The sequence below is a fragment of the Phocoena phocoena genome, chromosome 1 (genome assembly GCF_963924675.1).
Source record: "Phocoena phocoena chromosome 1, mPhoPho1.1, whole genome shotgun sequence".
NCBI lineage: Eukaryota > Metazoa > Chordata > Mammalia > Artiodactyla > Phocoenidae > Phocoena > Phocoena phocoena.
In genome coordinates this window covers 16,717,068-16,735,601 of record NC_089219.1, presented here as the reverse complement: position 1 = coordinate 16,735,601, position 18,534 = coordinate 16,717,068, and the positions used below count along the sequence as shown (strand labels likewise).

At 37.1% G+C, this 18,534-nt stretch overlaps 1 protein-coding gene across 6 annotated transcripts in view; it reads left to right on the top strand.

Moving 5' to 3' along the window:
- Nucleotides 1-18,534, top strand: part of USP48 (ubiquitin specific peptidase 48) — a 67,876-nt gene that overhangs the window by 26,324 nt on the left and 23,018 nt on the right. For 2 of the 6 annotated variants that reach the window (XM_065872612.1, XM_065872585.1), the window contains exons 9-15: nucleotides 4,037-4,216; nucleotides 7,695-7,823; nucleotides 8,512-8,661; nucleotides 12,189-12,386; nucleotides 13,300-13,414; nucleotides 14,334-14,464; nucleotides 17,860-17,931. In XM_065872612.1, the coding sequence (XP_065728684.1) occupies nucleotides 4,037-4,216; nucleotides 7,695-7,823; nucleotides 8,512-8,661; nucleotides 12,189-12,386; nucleotides 13,300-13,414; nucleotides 14,334-14,464; nucleotides 17,860-17,931 (975 nt within the window). The remainder of the gene's footprint in view (nucleotides 1-4,036; nucleotides 4,217-7,694; nucleotides 7,824-8,511; nucleotides 8,662-12,188; nucleotides 12,387-13,299; nucleotides 13,415-14,333; nucleotides 14,465-17,859; nucleotides 17,932-18,534) is intronic. The other 4 variants (XM_065872604.1, XM_065872590.1, XM_065872597.1 and 1 more) reach the window with 4 other exon arrangements.

The window sequence follows — 18,534 nt, the reverse complement described above, 5'->3', positions numbered from 1 at the left end:
GACATTTCCCCCCATTCTCTTCCTGTTGTTCTGCTCAGGGTTAAGGAGTTTTCTTTAGGTTCCCTGAGGTTGGGAGTGGAGACGTTGTTTCTTACCTGAGGTTGGGGAGTGGAGAGGTTGTTTCTTACCTGAGGTGGGGAGTGGAGAGGTTGTTTCTTACCTGAGGTTGGGAGTGGAGAGGTTGTTTTTCTTCCCTGAGGTGGGGAGTGGAGAGGTTGTTTCTTACCTGAGGTTGGGAGTGGAGAGGTTGTTTCTCGTTCACCTTTTCCATGAAGTGATTGGGAGAGTGCCGTGTAGTAGAAAGAAGAGTGGGTAGGTGAGTCTAGGTAAGCCCTAAAACGTGGAGTGTGGAAGTGCCCACCTGGTGGATACAACCTGGGCTGGGCTGTTTGCTATTACTATTTTGTTCTTTCAGTGATTAACCTGGAAATTATAACATACCTAACTCTTAGAGTTCCTCTAGAAACAGTACAAGGACCTCAAACCACTAGGAAATCGATATTCTCCTAAGTTGTTTATTGTTTTTGTATGTGTTTTAGTTCTACCTTAAAAAAAAAACTGATAAGGGGAATCCTATGCCAGGGGCCTGGGTTCGATCCCTAGTTGGGGAAGTAAGCTCCTGCAAGCTGCTTGGTGTGGCCACAGCTGCCAAACACACACACACACACACACACACACACACACACACACACACACACACACTAGCCCTCATAGGATGCCTTACTATCTGTAGAATTATTGTTGTTATTTTACCTACCTCCTTTGTTTATCATTCCTTTTAATATTCTAGACCATCTGGAACACTTGAATTAAGTTTGTAAAAATGCCTTTAGTAAGGGTCTGTTGGTATCAAGTTATTTTCAGCATACTGTCTGGAAGTATATTTATTTCTTGTTGTGAAATTTACTCTAAGGATTAACAGTTATTTTCACTCAGTACAATTGGAGATTCTGTTGTCTTAGGGCTTCCTTTGTTGCTGTTGTAAAGTTGGTTGTGGTTTAATTCTTGTTTCTTTATAGGTGACCTGTTTTATTTTGTCTGATTTTGAAGATCTTTTTTTTGTTTGTTTGTTTTTGTTTTGGTGTTTTGCAGTGCCACTGTGACCTGCTTGGGTTGAATTTTAGTGTATTTATCCTCCCTAAAGGATAAATTTCTCAACCATTATGTCTTTTTTTTTTTTTTTTTAACCATTATGTCTTAATTTTTTTTTCTCTTTTCCATTCATTCATCTCTCCTTCTGGAATTATATTAGTCATGTATTAAGATTTTAACTTTAAAAAAAAAAAAGATTTTAACTTTGCCATCCATGTCTCCTAACTCTTGCTTTGTCCTGCATTCTACCTAACTTTTCTCAGGTCTACCTTCTACTTTAATGATTCTCTATTTAGGCAAACCTAATTGCGCTGTTAAAACTTGGGTAGGGTTTCGACTTTCAGTTATTGTAATTTTCATTTCTAGAAGCTTGATTTGGTTCTGTATCACATCTTTCATTTTTTATAATCTCATTCCTTACTTTTAGTTTTTATTCTATCATTTATTTCTTTAAACATAACGTTCTACTTATTTTTACTTTTTCCAGTAACTGAGATGAAAAACTTCATGGGTTATTTACCTGTTGTTTCCTGCCTCTCAGTTATAGTGACTTGTGTCCTTTGTGTTTTGTGTTGTGTTTGTATGTGTTTATGTGTATGTTGGACTGAATTCATATTCCTTAGAACTGTCACTCATTCTAGGACCACATCAAACTACATTCTTGGCTTGAGGTTTTTCTGTCTTCCTAGGTAGTATGAATTCTTGGTTGAAATATTCATGAGGGCTAGATTCTTAAAAACTTGCAACAGATATTTGTTTTTTTCCTCACCCCAAGAGTCAAAGTATAAAGCAGATAATTTTTTCTTACTATTTCCTCTGCAGGGTAGGTTCATTTCTCCTTATTTCTTAAACTGAAGAACCCTAGTTTCACGATGTGAGTCCACTTCTAGACTCCTCACCTTTTAAGGATCTTAGCTTTGGTCCCACAAACCTCTTAAATGTGAAAAAAACAGTTGAAGTTGATAAAGTTTCACCTAATACTCTCAGGAGGAAATTGGTTTCATTTTCCTTAACCTCCTAGCTTCCTGCCTTCACATAGTATTTGGCTTCTGAGAATTCTTCATTTGTTGCCAGATGATCATTGCATCTTAAAAGATTTTAAAGTATTTTTATCTTAGTATTTTAAATTTATTTTCAGCTGGGGGGGGGTTAGATGGGCTTTGCTTCAGGTATTAATCTGCATTACCGTGTCCCCCCACTGAGCTAAAGGAATGCAGGACTTTGTCATTTCAGTCAACTGCTGTATTCTCCATGCCTAAAACAGTGTCTAGAATGTTTATTATTTGTTGAATGAGTGACTGGCTATACCTTTATGACTGACTTCTTGCAGTTTTAAGGAAATTACAGTGATGAAACAAAGATATGTGTGCAAAGATTTTTATGACAAAAGTAATTATTTAATGGCCATAAAATGCTACCAGTTTAAATGTCCAGCAGTGAGGGAGTGGTTCAATATAATGTGGTACTTGTATATAGCCACTATAAATAATTTTCAGAAGAATATTTAATGATGTGGAGAGATGTTAATGATATATTTGTTGGAAAAAAATCTATAAGTTTCAATATTAATAGTGGTTATGTCTGTGTTGTAGGATTGCTGATGAATTTTTCTAATTTTTATTAATAAAATGTGTAGTAGCAGTGATTGCTTTAAGTACAGTTTCCTCCCTATAATTAAAGTTTAGAATGTTTAAAAGATTTTTTTCAAACTTAAAAATATTTTGTCTTAAAACGTAAATGTTCATTCATTTGCTGATATTTTGATGTATGGATAAAGCCTTCTCTTCTTGCATAAACCATGTGCATAGTAGATAGGCTGTGATATGTAGGTTTTGTTTATTTATTTTAATTTATCTATTTTATTTATTATTTATTTTTGGCTGCGTTGGGTCCCCGTTGCTGCATGCGGGCTTTCTCTAGTTGCTGCAGGCGGGGGCTACTCCTCGTTGAGTTGCACAGGCCTCTCATTGCGGTGGCTTCTCTTGTTGAGAAGCACGGGCTCTAGGCACGCGGGCTTCAGTAGTTGTGGCACGCGGGCTCAGTAGTTGTGGCTCGCGGGCTCTAGAGCGCAGGCTCAGTAGTTGTGGCGCACAGGCTTCATTGCTCCGCAGGATGTGGGGTCTTCCCGCAGCAGGGATCGAACCCGTGTCCCCTGCATTGGCAGGCGGACTCCCAACCACTGCGCCACCAGGGAAGCCCCGGTTTTGTTTATTTAAAGTGGAATAGTTAATAATTTAAAATACTCATAAAGAAATCTGAGTGCAGAACCCAGTCTAGATTTTTATTGTTTCTTTCTCTGTATTTTCTATTTGTCTTGTCTACACCGATTTTTCCCCCCCTCTTTTGGCCGTGCCACGAGGCTTGTGGGATCTTAGTTTACCCTGACGAGGGATCAAACCCACGTCATCGGCATTGAAAGCACCGAGTCCTAACCACTGGACGACCAGTGAATTCCCTTGTCTACACCTATTTTGAAAGCAATTTTCCTTAATGACTTATCTCCAATTTTTAAAAAAGATTTTTCTTTTTTCTAGAAACAATAGCTTTTTAGTTTTGCACTCAAATCTTATTAGTTTGTGTATAGTTAATTTTTGTAATAAGTTGGAAAATATGAACAACTGATTCTTGGTAAGCATATGGCTCAGCCTGTTAATGCAGAAGGGAAAGTGTACTTCAGAATGGCTTCGTAACTCTGAGTGCCCAGAATGCCGTAGCTTTCCACCTGTATATTTTGCAGAGGGAATGGAGAGTTGATACAGTGAGCTGCTTAAAACAATGCCTGCTACTTTATTTTATGAGACTAAATTCTTTAAATCTTAGGTGACATATTTTGAACTCTGTCAGATGCATAAAGAATTGTAATCATTACAATTCAGGCTCAGGATATAAGAAGAAATAATGTTATCCAAAATTTCTTTCATTTTTCCCCTTTCTCCTTCCGTAGGTGGGTCCTATGTGTATGAACTCAGTGCAGTCCTCATACACAGAGGAGTGAGTGCTTATTCCGGTCACTACATTGCCCATGTGAAAGATCCACAGTCTGGTGAATGGTATAAGTTTAATGACGAAGACATAGAAAAGATGGAGGGGAAGAAATTACAACTAGGGATTGAGGAAGATCTAGGTAAAACCTTTAAGTTGTGAGTGCCCTTTTAAAATATAATTTTTTTTTTTACCAGAAATGTTTGTGATAAATTATTATGGCCCAAGATTGTTATGGACTATCAAGGCTATTTGCATTTCTTAAACACATGAAATCTCTGAACATCTGTTATAGAAATGCTTGAATTTTTTTAAAAAATGATTTTGCTCCAGAGATGGTTTCCATAATGTCATGTTTTCAGTACAGTTTGAAGGCACAAATTTAATTTTCAATTAACAGGTTAATTGTGGGCAGCTAGGGAAGAGGATGGTGAGTATTAAGCTAAAAATTATGAGTAGTAGATGTAATATAGTAGGATTTGTAGTCCTTTTCTCTGGGTCAGGAAATTTATTTGGGGGAAATAAGTATAGCAGGGGAACTTTGTTCCCTGAGCAATGTCTACCCCTCTCCGTTAAGTATCTTACTCCATCCCTAGAGTGTGGAGCAGTGCCTCTGGGGAATAAGCTGGCTTGCTGTTTTGTAGTAATGAGGTCTGCTGTAAACGATACCTCCTGAAATAGTATTATTCTAGTGTGTAGCTCTCATGACCTCGGTTTTCGTGGGCTACATACCCATTTATTGTCCAATGGAGTGGCTGTTCTTCCAATAGGAGCCATCTTGGCTGAGGTTCTCATCACTTTCTTAACGTGTTTGTCATTTTGGGGTGAGGCTCGGACAATGGGATGCAAAAAGAGAAAAGGATTGGGAGTAGGTGTGTGTCTCCTGCCACCCTTCTTTCTTAAAGGATCAGTACCTCTTTCCCAAGGTGGAGTAGCATGGCAGTTAAGGTTGGCTTTCAGGAAGGCCTGGGGAATCTTGCTGCAGATGTCCATGTGGTGGCTCTATTCTTGTAATTGGAAGAAGTATTTTCTATTTTTTTATGTATACCATTTTTTTCTTTTTGCGGTACACGGGCCTCTCACTGTTGTGGCCTCTCCCGTTGCGGAGCACAGGCTCCGGACGCGCAGGCTCAGCAGCCATGACTCACGGGCCCAGCCGCTCCACGGCATGTGGGATCTTCCCGGACTGGGGCACAAACCTGTGTCCCCTGCATCGGCAGGCGGACTCTCAACCACTGCGCCACCAGGGAAGCCCTATGTATACCATTTTTATTCATCAATTATACCTCAGTAAAGCTTGAAAAGAGAAAGTGGGAGGTGTGCTGGGTTTGCCTGCTCTGAGGAGCGCTCAACCCAGGCTTGATGCTAGAAGTATTTTCTAATTTTAAATCACATTTTAGACATGTAGCAATCTTGCTCCCACTTTACCTAAGTAATACTTAGGCTCTTAACATTTGCTTATATATTTTCTTTATCGTGATATTCTTACTAGGAACAAAATTGACATGTAGTTTTAAATTGTGAATAATTAAAATTTGGCTTTATTTGACTGTTCTTTACTGAGGTTTATTTGATCTGTTTCATTACAGTGAGAAAATTGTAGGATTAAAAGCATTATTAAGGCTTAAAAGCATTATTAAGGCTCTCCTGTCTTCTACATATAGATAGTCCTAAATTTTAAAACAGTTCAATAGAAAGAGACTCTACATGTATGAGGACCCCATTACAATTTTTTTTTTTTTTTTTTTTTTTTTTTTTAATTGCGGTATGCAGGCCTCTCACTGTTGTGGCCTCTCCCGTTGCGGACTCTCAACTACTGTGCCACCAGGGAAGCCCCCATTCCAATGTTTTAATACCTCTCATTATATGCAGCTTACATTGCTCCTTTTATCTATTTTATCAAAAATAGAAAATACTTATTCATTAAATTCCATTAGTCAGTCATTACTATATTCTCTTGTGAACTTCTATGAATCATTTTATATTCCGTCTTATACAAATTAATGAACAATTTTTTTTGAGTTTTTCCTTCTTTAAAAAAATTTTTAAAAATTTATTTTTGCTGTGTTGGGTCTTCTTTTATGTGCGTGGGCTTTCTCCTAATTGCGGCAAGTGGGGGCCACTCCTCATCGCGGTGCGCGGGCCTCTCACTATCGCGGCCTCTCTTGTTGCGGAGCACAGGCTCCAGACGCGCAGGCTCAGTAATTGTGGCTCACGGGGCTAGTTGCTCCGCAGCATGTGGGATCTTCCCGGACCAGGGCTCGAACCCGTGTCCCCTGCATTGGCAGGCAGATTCTCAACCACTGCGCCACCAGGGAAGCCCAATGAACATCTTAAATCTTAACTTTTTAGTTAGGAATGACCGACATCTTTTCTTTGTATACATGCTCCTGAGAGTTTTAATTCCCTATGACTGGTCTTCAAACATACTTGCTCCTGTAGTCCCTATAAGAATATTGAACAACTTTTGTATTTCATTGCACATTTTAAAATCCAGCATTTTTCATTGTAAATTTAAATAGCTTCAAATAATGTAACTTCTGACAAATTAAATATTGAAACTTAAACTGCAGCATTACTGTTGTATCCAAATGAAATTACATAACATATAGATTCCATACATCCATGTCATCCTTTTCAGAGTTAAATGAACTGATCTTTTTTTATGACAGGATTTTTTATGTTTCCTTTTTCTCCTATACTAGTGTTTCCATTACACTGACCCTATAGAATTTCATTCTGATGGAATATACTAAGTTTTCTGTAGCTATAAAGCTCTAAATAGTTAGAAAGTACTTCTGGATTGAGTGTTCTTTTTTCTTTTTTTTAAATAAAACTATATAATTGATCAAACCAATGTAAGTGTGTTAGAAATTTTAAAAAATTGAACAGCAAAATTTTACTGTAAACATATCTTTTGGTGAGATAAGACTTTTTTTGTCACAGGTAAGAGGTTATATCTTTCTTTTGTAAGGTGGGGAGGCAGATGACTGAAAGGAGAGGTGGAAACCATCAGTGAAACCTGAACAATTTTAGAAAAATACATTGTCAATTGAGGATCTGGTAATTGATTTCCTCAGAACTGTCCATGACCTCCTACCCATTGGAAGGTTATCCTGGGGTAATCAGACTCAACTTGAAGATCCCCTTCATGCGATGTATGTGCCATGTAAAACACGAATGTTTTCCACTTGCTTCTGAATTTATAGAGATTAGTGGCTAATCTTAGCATTTTATTTCATTTTTTTCAGGAACATTCCATTTTATTTCTTTGCACAATTAAGTCTGGATTTATTTTTGTAATTTAAGATCAACAGTAAAATAAACTCATAATAGTTTGTAGTTTTTTTTTTTTTTCCTGGTTCAGGTTTGTCATTGCGAAAAAGAATACTTTCTTTTCAGCTTGTAAAAATGGAATATGGCAGGCAATGCGGGTTAGTAACTTGTTTAAATATTAAGAAATTTGTCCAGCCTGCTAAATTTGTATTGCCTTTTAATGTATCTTGAGTTCGTATTTTAGGAATTGTTTTCTATGACCCTCCCCCTACCCCTCCCCTGCAAAAGAATGAATAAACTCTAGGCATTCTAATTTAGTCATCTTTTGATTTCTCTTACCTCAGCAGAACCTTCTAAATCCCAGACACGTAAACCCAAGTGTGGCAAAGGAACTCACTGCTCTCGAAATGCGTACATGTTGGTTTATAGACTACAAGCTCAAGAAAGACCCAACACGACTATTCAGGTACCAGGTGAGCAATTTTCCAGGATTACATAAGGCAAATATTTTAGAACACCATGCTCAAAGGTCAATGACGAGAACGGATTGCTTTTATCTATTATGGTAGGTTGGTTGCATATGGTAAATGGTGAAAGTGTATATAATCACAGATTTGCTTTAAAGTGGTGAGTTTTTATGATAAAGGAGGCTTTAACAGAACTATTCCACTGACTGCCCCTAAAGAAAAGCAAAAGCAATTTAAAAAAATTCCTATGGATTATAAAGATGAATTTAAAGAGCAATTTGGTTCTGTTTTGTTCAGTTTTGTAAGCAGTTTTGGGTTTTAGCCAGTTATAAATTTTCTAGATTTAATATAAGAAAGAAAGAGCTGCTGCTTGGCTGAAGGCAGTCGTCAGTTGTCATTTTACCTAATACTGTGCTGTGCTCTGTCTGTGGCACCATGTGTTTTGAATGGTGTTTCTGACCCATTTGATGCTTCCAGTTGGCTGATGATGTCATGCAGAATCGGGTAGGGAAACCCCCTGGTATTATTCCAGGGTCTGTCTTCAGTTTTACTTCTGCCTGCAAGTTGTAAGGAGACCATAGTAGGATTTTGCCACCAAAATCTTAGCCAGTATTTGTTGTAATTTACAAATCAGCATGGTTCTTTGTCTTTGAAAAACAGGATAAAGGTTTTTGTGTCTTTCTGTTCTGAATAGCCTTTCTTCAAGAGCTGGTAGATCGGGATAATTCCAAATTTGAGGAGTGGTGTATTGAAATGGCCGAGATGCGTAAGCAAAGTGTGGATAAAGGAAAAGCAAAGCATGAAGAAGTTAAGGAGCTGTACCAAAGGTTACCTGCTGGAGCTGGTCTGTAAGATATTCTGGGACAGCACTGTTGCCATTAAGTGCCTTGTTTCTTTTATGTTCACAAATGTGTATGAACAAACTTTCCCCTGCCCTTTCTTATTTATAACCCATTAATGCCAGCTCGTGCACTATACAATTACTATGTAAACCAACAGTAACTTAATGTGTAGCATTCCGTATAGTTTTCATTATCGTGTACTTTTAAAAATGGGAAGCTCTTAATAAATTATGAGGCTTAGGTCAGCACTCTGCATATATAACCCTTGTAGATATTTCTAATTTGTGAGGCATTAACTTGTTTTTGAAAGAAAAATCTGATTGGGCTACTATGGAAGCAACTTGCCTAGTCTATTTCCTTGTGTACTTTGTGCCCTAATAGTATTAACAGGCATTCTTTTATATGAGTACTATTTTTATGATACTGTTAGATTATTTTGAAATTTAGTATCAAATATTCTAAGAATAGGAAAGCTTTCTGCTGACCCCTAATTTCTTAAGAATTATCCCACACAGTCTAGCTCATTCCTTTACTGTGTATGTTTATTCTTAAGAATTATCCCACACAGTCTAGCTCATTCCTTTACTGTGTATGTTTATTCAAGTTTATCTAATGCCTCAAAAAGGAAACCTCAACACCTTAAGGCTGGTATGCCATTTGTAATAATGTTTTCTGTCATTTCATAGGCAATTCCCCATACCCAACTCCTACTTTAAAAAGAGGCAGTTTTACTAATTTTAGAAAATAAATACTCAAGCGTAATTGTACTTGTGGTTTTGTCTTTTTGATATCTCAGTTTTCCATTACTGGTATTACTTTAAGCAAAAGATGAATATAAATTGCTACATCTGTAAGAATATCTCTCAAAAGTTCTGTCTAAACTATACCTTAATTTGATTCTGACCTTTCTTTGTAACCTGTTACTCTGCTTCAAGGGTTGGGATTATCCTAAATAATTAGACCGACCTCAGTTTTATTGGAAACAATTTGGAAATGAACATGTAATTCAAATCTCTAAATTTATTCAAAGGAGTTGGTACCTAGAAATTTGTTTTCTGAACCTTATTCATGGTTTCCTGTATTCACTGGACAAAAGAAAGCAACTTACTGGGTCTATAAACTAAAGAGAATCACTCTTTAAAATTGTATGGTCCAAAGATGTTATGTGTCAAGTTTACACTGTGTGCCCTCTTGCCTGTTTTCATTCCGTCTATAAGAACCAGTGCTTGTGTTCTTCGAATATGTATATATGTTATCAATACTCTTACCAATTATGAGGTTTATAATTTTTTCCCGTTTATAGTAACCTTATATGATAGTAAGTCCGTGTTTCCCTAAAATATTGTCAGATCTCAAAGCTACTGACCACGGTTTTGTGCTGCCAATCAAAGTCTTATGTTTTTTCTAAATCTTATCTTTGTGAACATATTAAAAGAAGGGTCATTTATCCTAAAATATAAACCTCACTGGGAACCTGAACCCTTTTGGCCCTTTTTATTTAAGTTGAAATAAATTCTCTCTAAATAATCCTAAATTATCTTTAGGGAAGTTGTTTCAAATATTTTTGATGCCATGATCTTTCTAGACTTTATAACTTTCCAAAACAAATTCCTATTCAGAATCCAGGCATTTAAAACTATATATAAATAAGTTTGAACCATAGTATACGTTTCCCTTTGGTAAATATTTTAACACTTGCTTTACCGCTTCGTCAGATGCTGAGATTTTTATACAGTTTGTTATCCCAACTTAATAGAGTTCTTACTCCTGTTCGTTAGTTGATTCTCCATGCCTTTGGCATCACAATAATGGAGAACATCTGTGAGAACCTGCCAGGCGTCTCTCTCTAGTGCAGAAACATCTGTAGTGTAAAAACCTTGCACAAGCAGAATCTACTTTAATTATTGAGACTTGTGCTAGACCCCGATTGTTAGGGAAGCCCTTGGTAGAAATTGCTACAGCTCTTGCAAGATTTTTCTAATCTTCATATCTTATATCAATAGCCTTGAGATTACTAAAAGTTTTAACCTATGGGACTCTCCTTGGGAAGAGATTAGATATGCTAAGATTTGTATTTTGCTCTCTGGGATAGGGATCATTCCATACCATTACACATTGTAAAATGCCACAACCATGTTAACCTGTGCTGAATCTTACTCCACATTTATATATTGTGTGAATATATGATTAACTTTTCTATATCTCTTTTCTTCCATAAAAGCTCAAAATGCTTCACATATCCTATCTTTTACATTCAACAGCATCCCTGTGAGGTAGGTAGAAGGCAGGTATTATTACCTTCATTTTACAAATAAAAGATCTGAAGCATAGAGAGTTCAAGTGACTTGCTCAAGTTCAGTTTCTTGGTGGCAGAACTTGGTCTCAACTTGTAGTCACGAGCTCTTCCTCTGCAGCTGCATCAGAGCTGACCAGTCAGGAGTCTTTCAGTTTATGATGTACAGTTTTAGCACAAATAAGGGATCCAACAGTTCTGGATTTTGTTTTTGTAAAAATTGAAATGTTTTATGCTAAACTTAAAATGGAAGTTAGTTTTTAGACTTGTAAATCTCAGGGAAGTGTAAAATTGGTCAAAATGGGCTTTGAGTTGAATTGTCTATCCCTCAGATCTCATCAGAAGTAGTATCATAATACAAATATATAAATTCAACCTCTGTATGTTTTCTTCTATGTTTTATGCTGGGACTCACTGGAGATCTTTGTAAGTAATCAAAGCTGGCCCTTTATCTTTAATTTTGGCTTTTACGGAACTCTGGGGCTCTGTTTTCCCAAATTAAAACACATTCTGAGGTGTTTGGTTGTATCTTTTAATTTTTGCAACTTCAGAATTGATAATATTCGATTCCAGTGCACTTCATCCTAGAAGTTGCTTAAAATAGCTTAATTTCTTGAAATACATAATAATGTAATGAATTGATTGTGATATGGATTTGGATGGGGAAATCAACTACCTTTTAATCAACATCAGTATCATCTTGGGTGAAGAAAAATTCAGTGGTTTAAACGGCCTTGTGAAAGTGCGGTTATAGCTGATGAGGTTAATTTTTAACTTAGAACCTAGTCAGACTCCTCATTTTAACTTTCAGTTGTATTATCACACATCGATGACAAGTGTTTATGAAAATCGTTATGGGGGTGAGGTTATGTGATTTGCGAGCTGGCCTGGAGTGTGGCTTGTAGTCACCAAGTGTCCTGATCAGAGCTCTGCTGTGCTATCAAGCAAGACACTTCTCTCTGTGGAAACCTCTTTTGTAGAATGTGGTTAATAATACCAGCCGATCTTACAGGGCACCGTGCAGACTCGTCCCTCCCGTGCACAGCTCCTTGAACTCAGATGAGTGCTAGTTAAACGGAGCTTTGTGCTGTACTCATGAGACGTCTTCCCTGAACAATGATTCTTCTGATTCTGCTAACTTTGGAAAGAGTTTGCATTGTCTTGAGGAAATGAATGTATGGCTTAGTCAAAAAGCTGTAAAAATACATAGGCTCTTTCCCTTCCTTTCTTCCTCAGAGCCCTATGAATTTGTCTCTCTTGAGTGGCTGCAGAAGTGGTTGGATGAATCGACACCCACCAAGCCTATTGATAATCACGCTTGCCTGTGTTCCCACGATAAGCTTCATCCTGATAAAATATCGATTATGAAGAGAATATCTGAATATGCGGCAGACATTTTCTATAGTAGATATGGAGGAGGACCAAGACTAACTGGTAATTCAAGATGTCTTATCTGCTTAAAAAAGAGTAATGCAATAAGTCTGCATTATATGATCTTTATGATCATTTGACCCAGACTGTGCTTAGACCTCATATTCCTTGCACTTTGCAAAAATGATTTGCTAGGGCTTCCCTGGTGGCACAGTGGTTGAGGGTCCGCCTGCCGATGCAGGGGACACGGGTTTGTGCCCTGGTCCTGGAGGATCCCACATGGCGCGGAGCGGCTGGGCCCGTGAGCCATGGCTGCTGAGCCTGCGCGTCCGGAGCCTGTGCTCTGCAATGGGAAAGGCCACAGCAGTGAGAGGCCCGCATACCGCAAAAAAAAAAAAAATTTGCTAAGTCAAGTATAAATTAAGCAGCGTCATACACAGTATATTTATAATGTTAGAAAAGAAACTGCTTATTCAGTTTTGTTGTGTGTTTTTTCTCACAAGACAGACAAAATAGGATACATTAGAGAAAGCCATCTAGTGTTTTGTTATTTTGTACAGTACTCTTCAGAGTATTGGTTTGGTTGATACCCACAGGAAGGTCTTAAACAATTAACATTACATTTATAGTTGTCAGATATGTTGATTACCCTCCCCTCCTTTACACCCTCCATCATTTGACGGTGGTCTTGTAAAATTTGCATCTAAATCTTGTAAAATGTACTTTCTGGCATAGATAGTTATAGCATATTATAACATTTTATGTCCTATAGTTCTTTCTTTATGCAGGATAACACTGTTGCTGTCTTAATATTTATGTCACCAAAATAATTTAGGACATATACCAATTTGCTGTATTGTGAAAATTTGTGACTTTGGGTTAAAATTCTTCATTGTTTTATGAAGTGCTGAAAACATTTTCTTAACAGGAAATCTGTATGTGAATACACTCTTCCCTTTCGTTTTCTCTGTCTCAGTGAAAGCCCTGTGTAAGGAATGTGTAGTAGAACGTTGTCGTGTGTTGCGTCTGAAGAACCAACTAAATGAAGATTATAAAACTGTAAATAATCTGCTCAAAGCAACAGTAAAGGGGTATGTTCACAGCGTATATTGTTTGATAAGCTAAAAAACAAAGTAGCTTATTATTTGTGGATAATAGGGACTTGGGATCTTTGGAAGAAAGAAGGGTGATGAGTGGTTGGCCACAGCAGAGTAAATTTTGTGGTGATTGCTGCTGTGGCAAAGATAAAGAGGCCTGAGGCACAGCTCCTGTGGCTATATTCCATCCATTAGAAAGGCTGAAGCAGAGATGTGCATCTGAGGCCTAAACAAGCTAAGGCAAGGTGCTCGCCTGTGTTCTGACATGGAATTGTGGAATACTTATGTTGGAAAACCATTCTAGCAGGCCTGGGGCGTCCCCTTTAAAGAGGCTGAAGTAAGTTTGTTAACCAGGGGTACCCAGTGGTGCATCCTTGTCAGGAGCATACAGGCTTCTTGGAGTTTGTTGAGCCACACTCTGTAGAGCATCTCTGGACTCAGGTGGCATTTATGATGTTTGGGTTTAATTTAAGTTGTATATTTCCCAAAGAAATATCAATCTAGTTCACTGTTTTGGGTCATTCCACAAACAACCTCCTGAGTCCCCTAAATGTGTTTGTGTATGTATATGTGAGTGCCTATATGCATTTGAAGGGTCAGCTATATGCAGTTTTGAGTAGTAATCAAGTGAAGGAAAGTGGCCAGTTGTTTGGTGTGATTGGCATAAATTTAAATGAGGGTTAGGAGTAGCAGGGTAAGATTAGGATGGAAGCAAAGTGTTTTCTATACGTGCAATTTGATGTGAGGAGTAAAAATGGCCAAAATGAGGAAATGGGTTAAAAAAAATAGTGTACACAGCAGCAACTACTGAACATTTTAATTCAGTTTAGTTGTGGCCTTCACAAGGAAAGAAGGGAGAAGGACATTAGGAAATGTCACTTGCGTGACTTTACATTCTCTCTCTCTCCCACAGCAGTGATGGATTTTGGGTAGGGAAATCCTCCTTGCGCAGTTGGCGCCAGCTAGCTCTTGAACAGCTGGATGAGCAAGATGGCGATGCAGACCAAAGCAGTGGGAAAATGAATGGCAACACCTTGAATAAAGGTAGTATTTAAAACCTGTATGTAGATGATTGTGAATCATACCACAAAATTGTAAGCATTTGTTTGTAGTACAATAGTTTTGATTCCCATCCACGTAATTCCTAAGACAATTTTTTGAAGCCTAAAGCTCTCGAAAATGTCTCAGAACGCATAAAAAGACTTACAAGCTATTGAAAGTGAGCAAGGGCTCAACAGCTCAAGAGAGGCATTCCTTATGGCATAAGGCATTCCTTATGACCTGCTTTGGGCTTAGCGTCTCTCTAGTTAATCGCAAGCAAAATTACTTTTAATTTTGCTCCAGCTAAAATTTTTAAGAAAGGCAAGTCTGCTGCAAGTTGCATAGTATGTTGTTAGCTCAGTACATTTTGGTTATAGATTATTAGCCACGCCAACAGGCTGACTTCGTCAAGTTAAATGTGCTTGAACTTCTGCATTTTTCATCCAGGAGAAAAAGCAGGTTTTGAATAGCTTTTTTTTTTTTTTTTTAACATCTTTATTGGGGTATAATTGCTTTACAATGGTGTGTTAGTTTCTGCTTTATAACAAAGTGAATCAGTTATACATATGTTCCCATATGTCTTCCCTCTTGCGTCTCCCTCCCTCCCACTCTCCCTATCCCACCCCTCCAGGCTGTCACAAAGCACCGAGCTAATATCCCTGTGCCATGCGGCTGCTTCCCACTAGCTATCTACCTTACTACGTTTGTTAGTGTGTATATGTCCATGACTCTCTCTCGCCCTGTCAAAGCTCACCCTTCCCCCTCCCCATATCCTCAAGTCCGTTCTCCAGTAGGTCTGCGTCTTTATTCCTGTCTTACCCCTAGGTTCTTCATGACATTTTTTTTTCTTAAATTCCATATATATGTGTTAGCATACGGTATTTGTCTTTTTCTTTCTGACTTAACTTACTCTGTATGACAGACTCTAGGTCTATCCATCTCATTACAAATAGCTCAATTTCATTTCTTTTTAAGGCTGAGTAATATTCCATTGTATATATGTGCCACATCTTCTTTATCCATTCATCCGATGATGGGCACTTAGGTTGTTTCCATCTCCGGGCTATTGTAAATAGAGCTGCAATGAACATTTTGGTACATGACTCTCTTTGAATTTTGGTTTTCTCAGGGTATATGCCCAGTAGTGGGATAGCTTTTTACTTATAAATTCTTCTGAGTTTTCTGAAGCGATGCTTTTAAATAGGAAATTATATTAATGTAAGTCAACCACTCAATTCCAATTTTGTAATCAGTATTTTATAAGATTATGGGAAATTAAAAAACATTAAAACCTTTCAGATTTAAAATAGAAATCAGTAGTTTGATCATTTTACTAATTCATATACAATTAATGATCCATAAGCAATTATTTCACTTAATATTGTCTCCAAATATTAGTACTTATATACATATATTTTATTATTTTAATATTCTTAACCTTTTTACTGAGATATTCTGTATTTTCTGCATTTGAACATTTGTATCATTTTATTTGGTGTGGATCTTCCCACATCACTGCTTTATTTTTGAGAATGTAAAAACACTAGAGCCACTAATAATTTTAAACTGATTTTTTTTTTAAAACATTTTCAAATTTGATGAGTGATTTTTTTTTCTTTTGGTTAAAGTATTTTGTTGTGCTGTGTACTTCATGAGCTTAACATTTGTTTCAATTTTATTCTGTCATTTAAAAAAGATATTTTAAGTATAGCCAATATATTATAATAGCTATATATGGAATATAACTTTTATAAATTGTGAATCACTGTGTTGTGTACCTGAAACTTATTTAATATTGTACATCAACCACCTCACTAAAAAGAAAGATTAAAAACATACTTTTAGTGTGATGTGACCCAGTATGTTAAATATTTTGTGCTCCTTTAAGCCTCTTTACATATCAGTGGCCCTTCTTTTTTTTTAAACTGAAGTATAGTTGACTTACAATGTTGTGTTAATTACAGCAAAGTGACTAAGTTATACATATAGCTATTCTCTTCCATTATGGTTTATCCCAGGATTTTGACTATAGTTCCCTGTGCTCTGCAGGAGGACCTTGTTGTTTATCCGTTCTGTATATACCAGTTTGCATCTGCTCACCCCAAAGTCCCAGTGCATGCTGCCGCCACCACCCCAACCACCAGTCTGTTCTCTATGTCACCGATTCTTTCTGTTTCATAGATAGGTTGATTTGTGTCATGTTCTAGATTGCAGTGACCCTTCATTTTAAGGAAAGTTAGATGCCATAATAGAAAATGCCTTGATGTCCTAGCTTAAAAATATTTTTCATGTCGCTTTCAGAGTAAAATGCTCCTCTTCTCCCCCTTCCTCCATTCAAAGATTTTAAAAGCTTGAAGCAGAGTAGAAGGAACAAAGTAAAAAAAGCCTTTCCACCAGGTATAATCACTGTAAATAGTGGCTTTTTGTAATGGTGCTTGTTATTGGCACAGTTGTACATCATCCTTTACCAAAACAGTTTTTAAAAATATAGCAGCTACATTTCATTGTATGAATATATATTTATTTAACCTATTTCAGTTTTTTACAATTAGTATGTAAACACAGATGCAGTAAATGTGTCCTTGTACCTACTTCTTTGCCTAATTTTCACATTATGTGACAGAGAGAGAGACACAGAGAAACAGGCAGGAGACAGTTATCTGATCATGTCTTTCCTTTGCCCATTTCTCTGCTTAAGCTTTTTAATGATTAGTAAATATTCTTTATGTATATTAAGTGTATTAAAAGTCTGTTATGTGCTTAACCTGGAAAATCCATGAATAAGAATTCTAATATCCCGCTACTTAGGACTTCTTTTATTTGATCCTGTTCACTGGTATACACAAGTACAAACTGGCAAGTGTCACAGTGTAGACAAGTAGGAGAAGCAGATGTTGAAAGAGAACTGTTAATAGGAAAAGGAAAGTTTTAATTATATATATATATTTTAAAAATTTTTTTTAAATTATATATGTTTGATATGAAATGTTAAATTCTTATTTCATTAGCCTTCTAAAGTTTTCTGTTCTTCCCTAAAGAGTTGATGGATGAAAGTGACATGACATGTAGATGATTATCCTGGTTTATGACACAGTAATCTGAATACCTTGACTAGAATTGATGGAAGGATATGTAAACTGTTTTTCAGTTTGAAAAAATGCATATTTTCTTGCATAACCCCAATCTTTAAAAAGCAAAACTGCCGTTCAGAAATTTTTCTTTCCTTTAAGGGAAAGAAATGAAACACTTCTTAGCAGGACTGTGTCGAATCACTTGGGTCTAATTTTTAAAATGTTTTAAAGTTTTCTGTGTTTGAAATTGTGTAGAGTAGTATCTTTGCTACTTTGAAATTTAAATACAACAGTAGAAGAGTTATTATCTGTATTTCTTTTGACTAGATGAATCAAAGGAAGAAAGAAAAGAGGAGGAGGAAGAATTAAATTTTAATGAAGACATTCTGTGCCCACATGGTAAGCTAGATAATGTAAAACTTCTGTTGTTAGCTTTACTTTAGCATATCATATATATTTTGTTAAATATTTTACACTTGAGCTCAGGCCCTAATATGGCAGCCATGGTAGAGCAACTGGTTTTCTAAACTGTTCATGATCCTAATGTTTCTATTCTCTTGCCCTTTTCAACTGTTAGCTTCTACTGCCTACTTTCAAGCCAATGCCTCTCACACATTTCCCTCTCTCCTCGCAAAAAAAATTTAAAATAGTAGAATCTCCCCATATTTTATTTTATTTTTTTATTATTATTTTTTTTTTGTGGTACGCGGGCCTCTAACTGTTGTGGCCTCTCCCGTTGCGGAGCACAGGCTCCGGAAGCGCAGGCTCAGCAGCCATGGCTTACGGGCCCAGCCGCTCCGCGGCATGTGGGATCTTCCCGGACTGGGGCACAAACCCGTGTCCCCTGCATCGGCAGGTGGACTCTCAACCACTGCGCCACCAGGGGAGCCCTCCCCATATTTTAGTGAAGAAACTTATTGTCACTTGTCACATTGAAGGGTTTTCTGAGCTTGAAGGAGAAGAATTTCAGTTATTTCCCATTTATGTGTCTGTGTCTTTGTC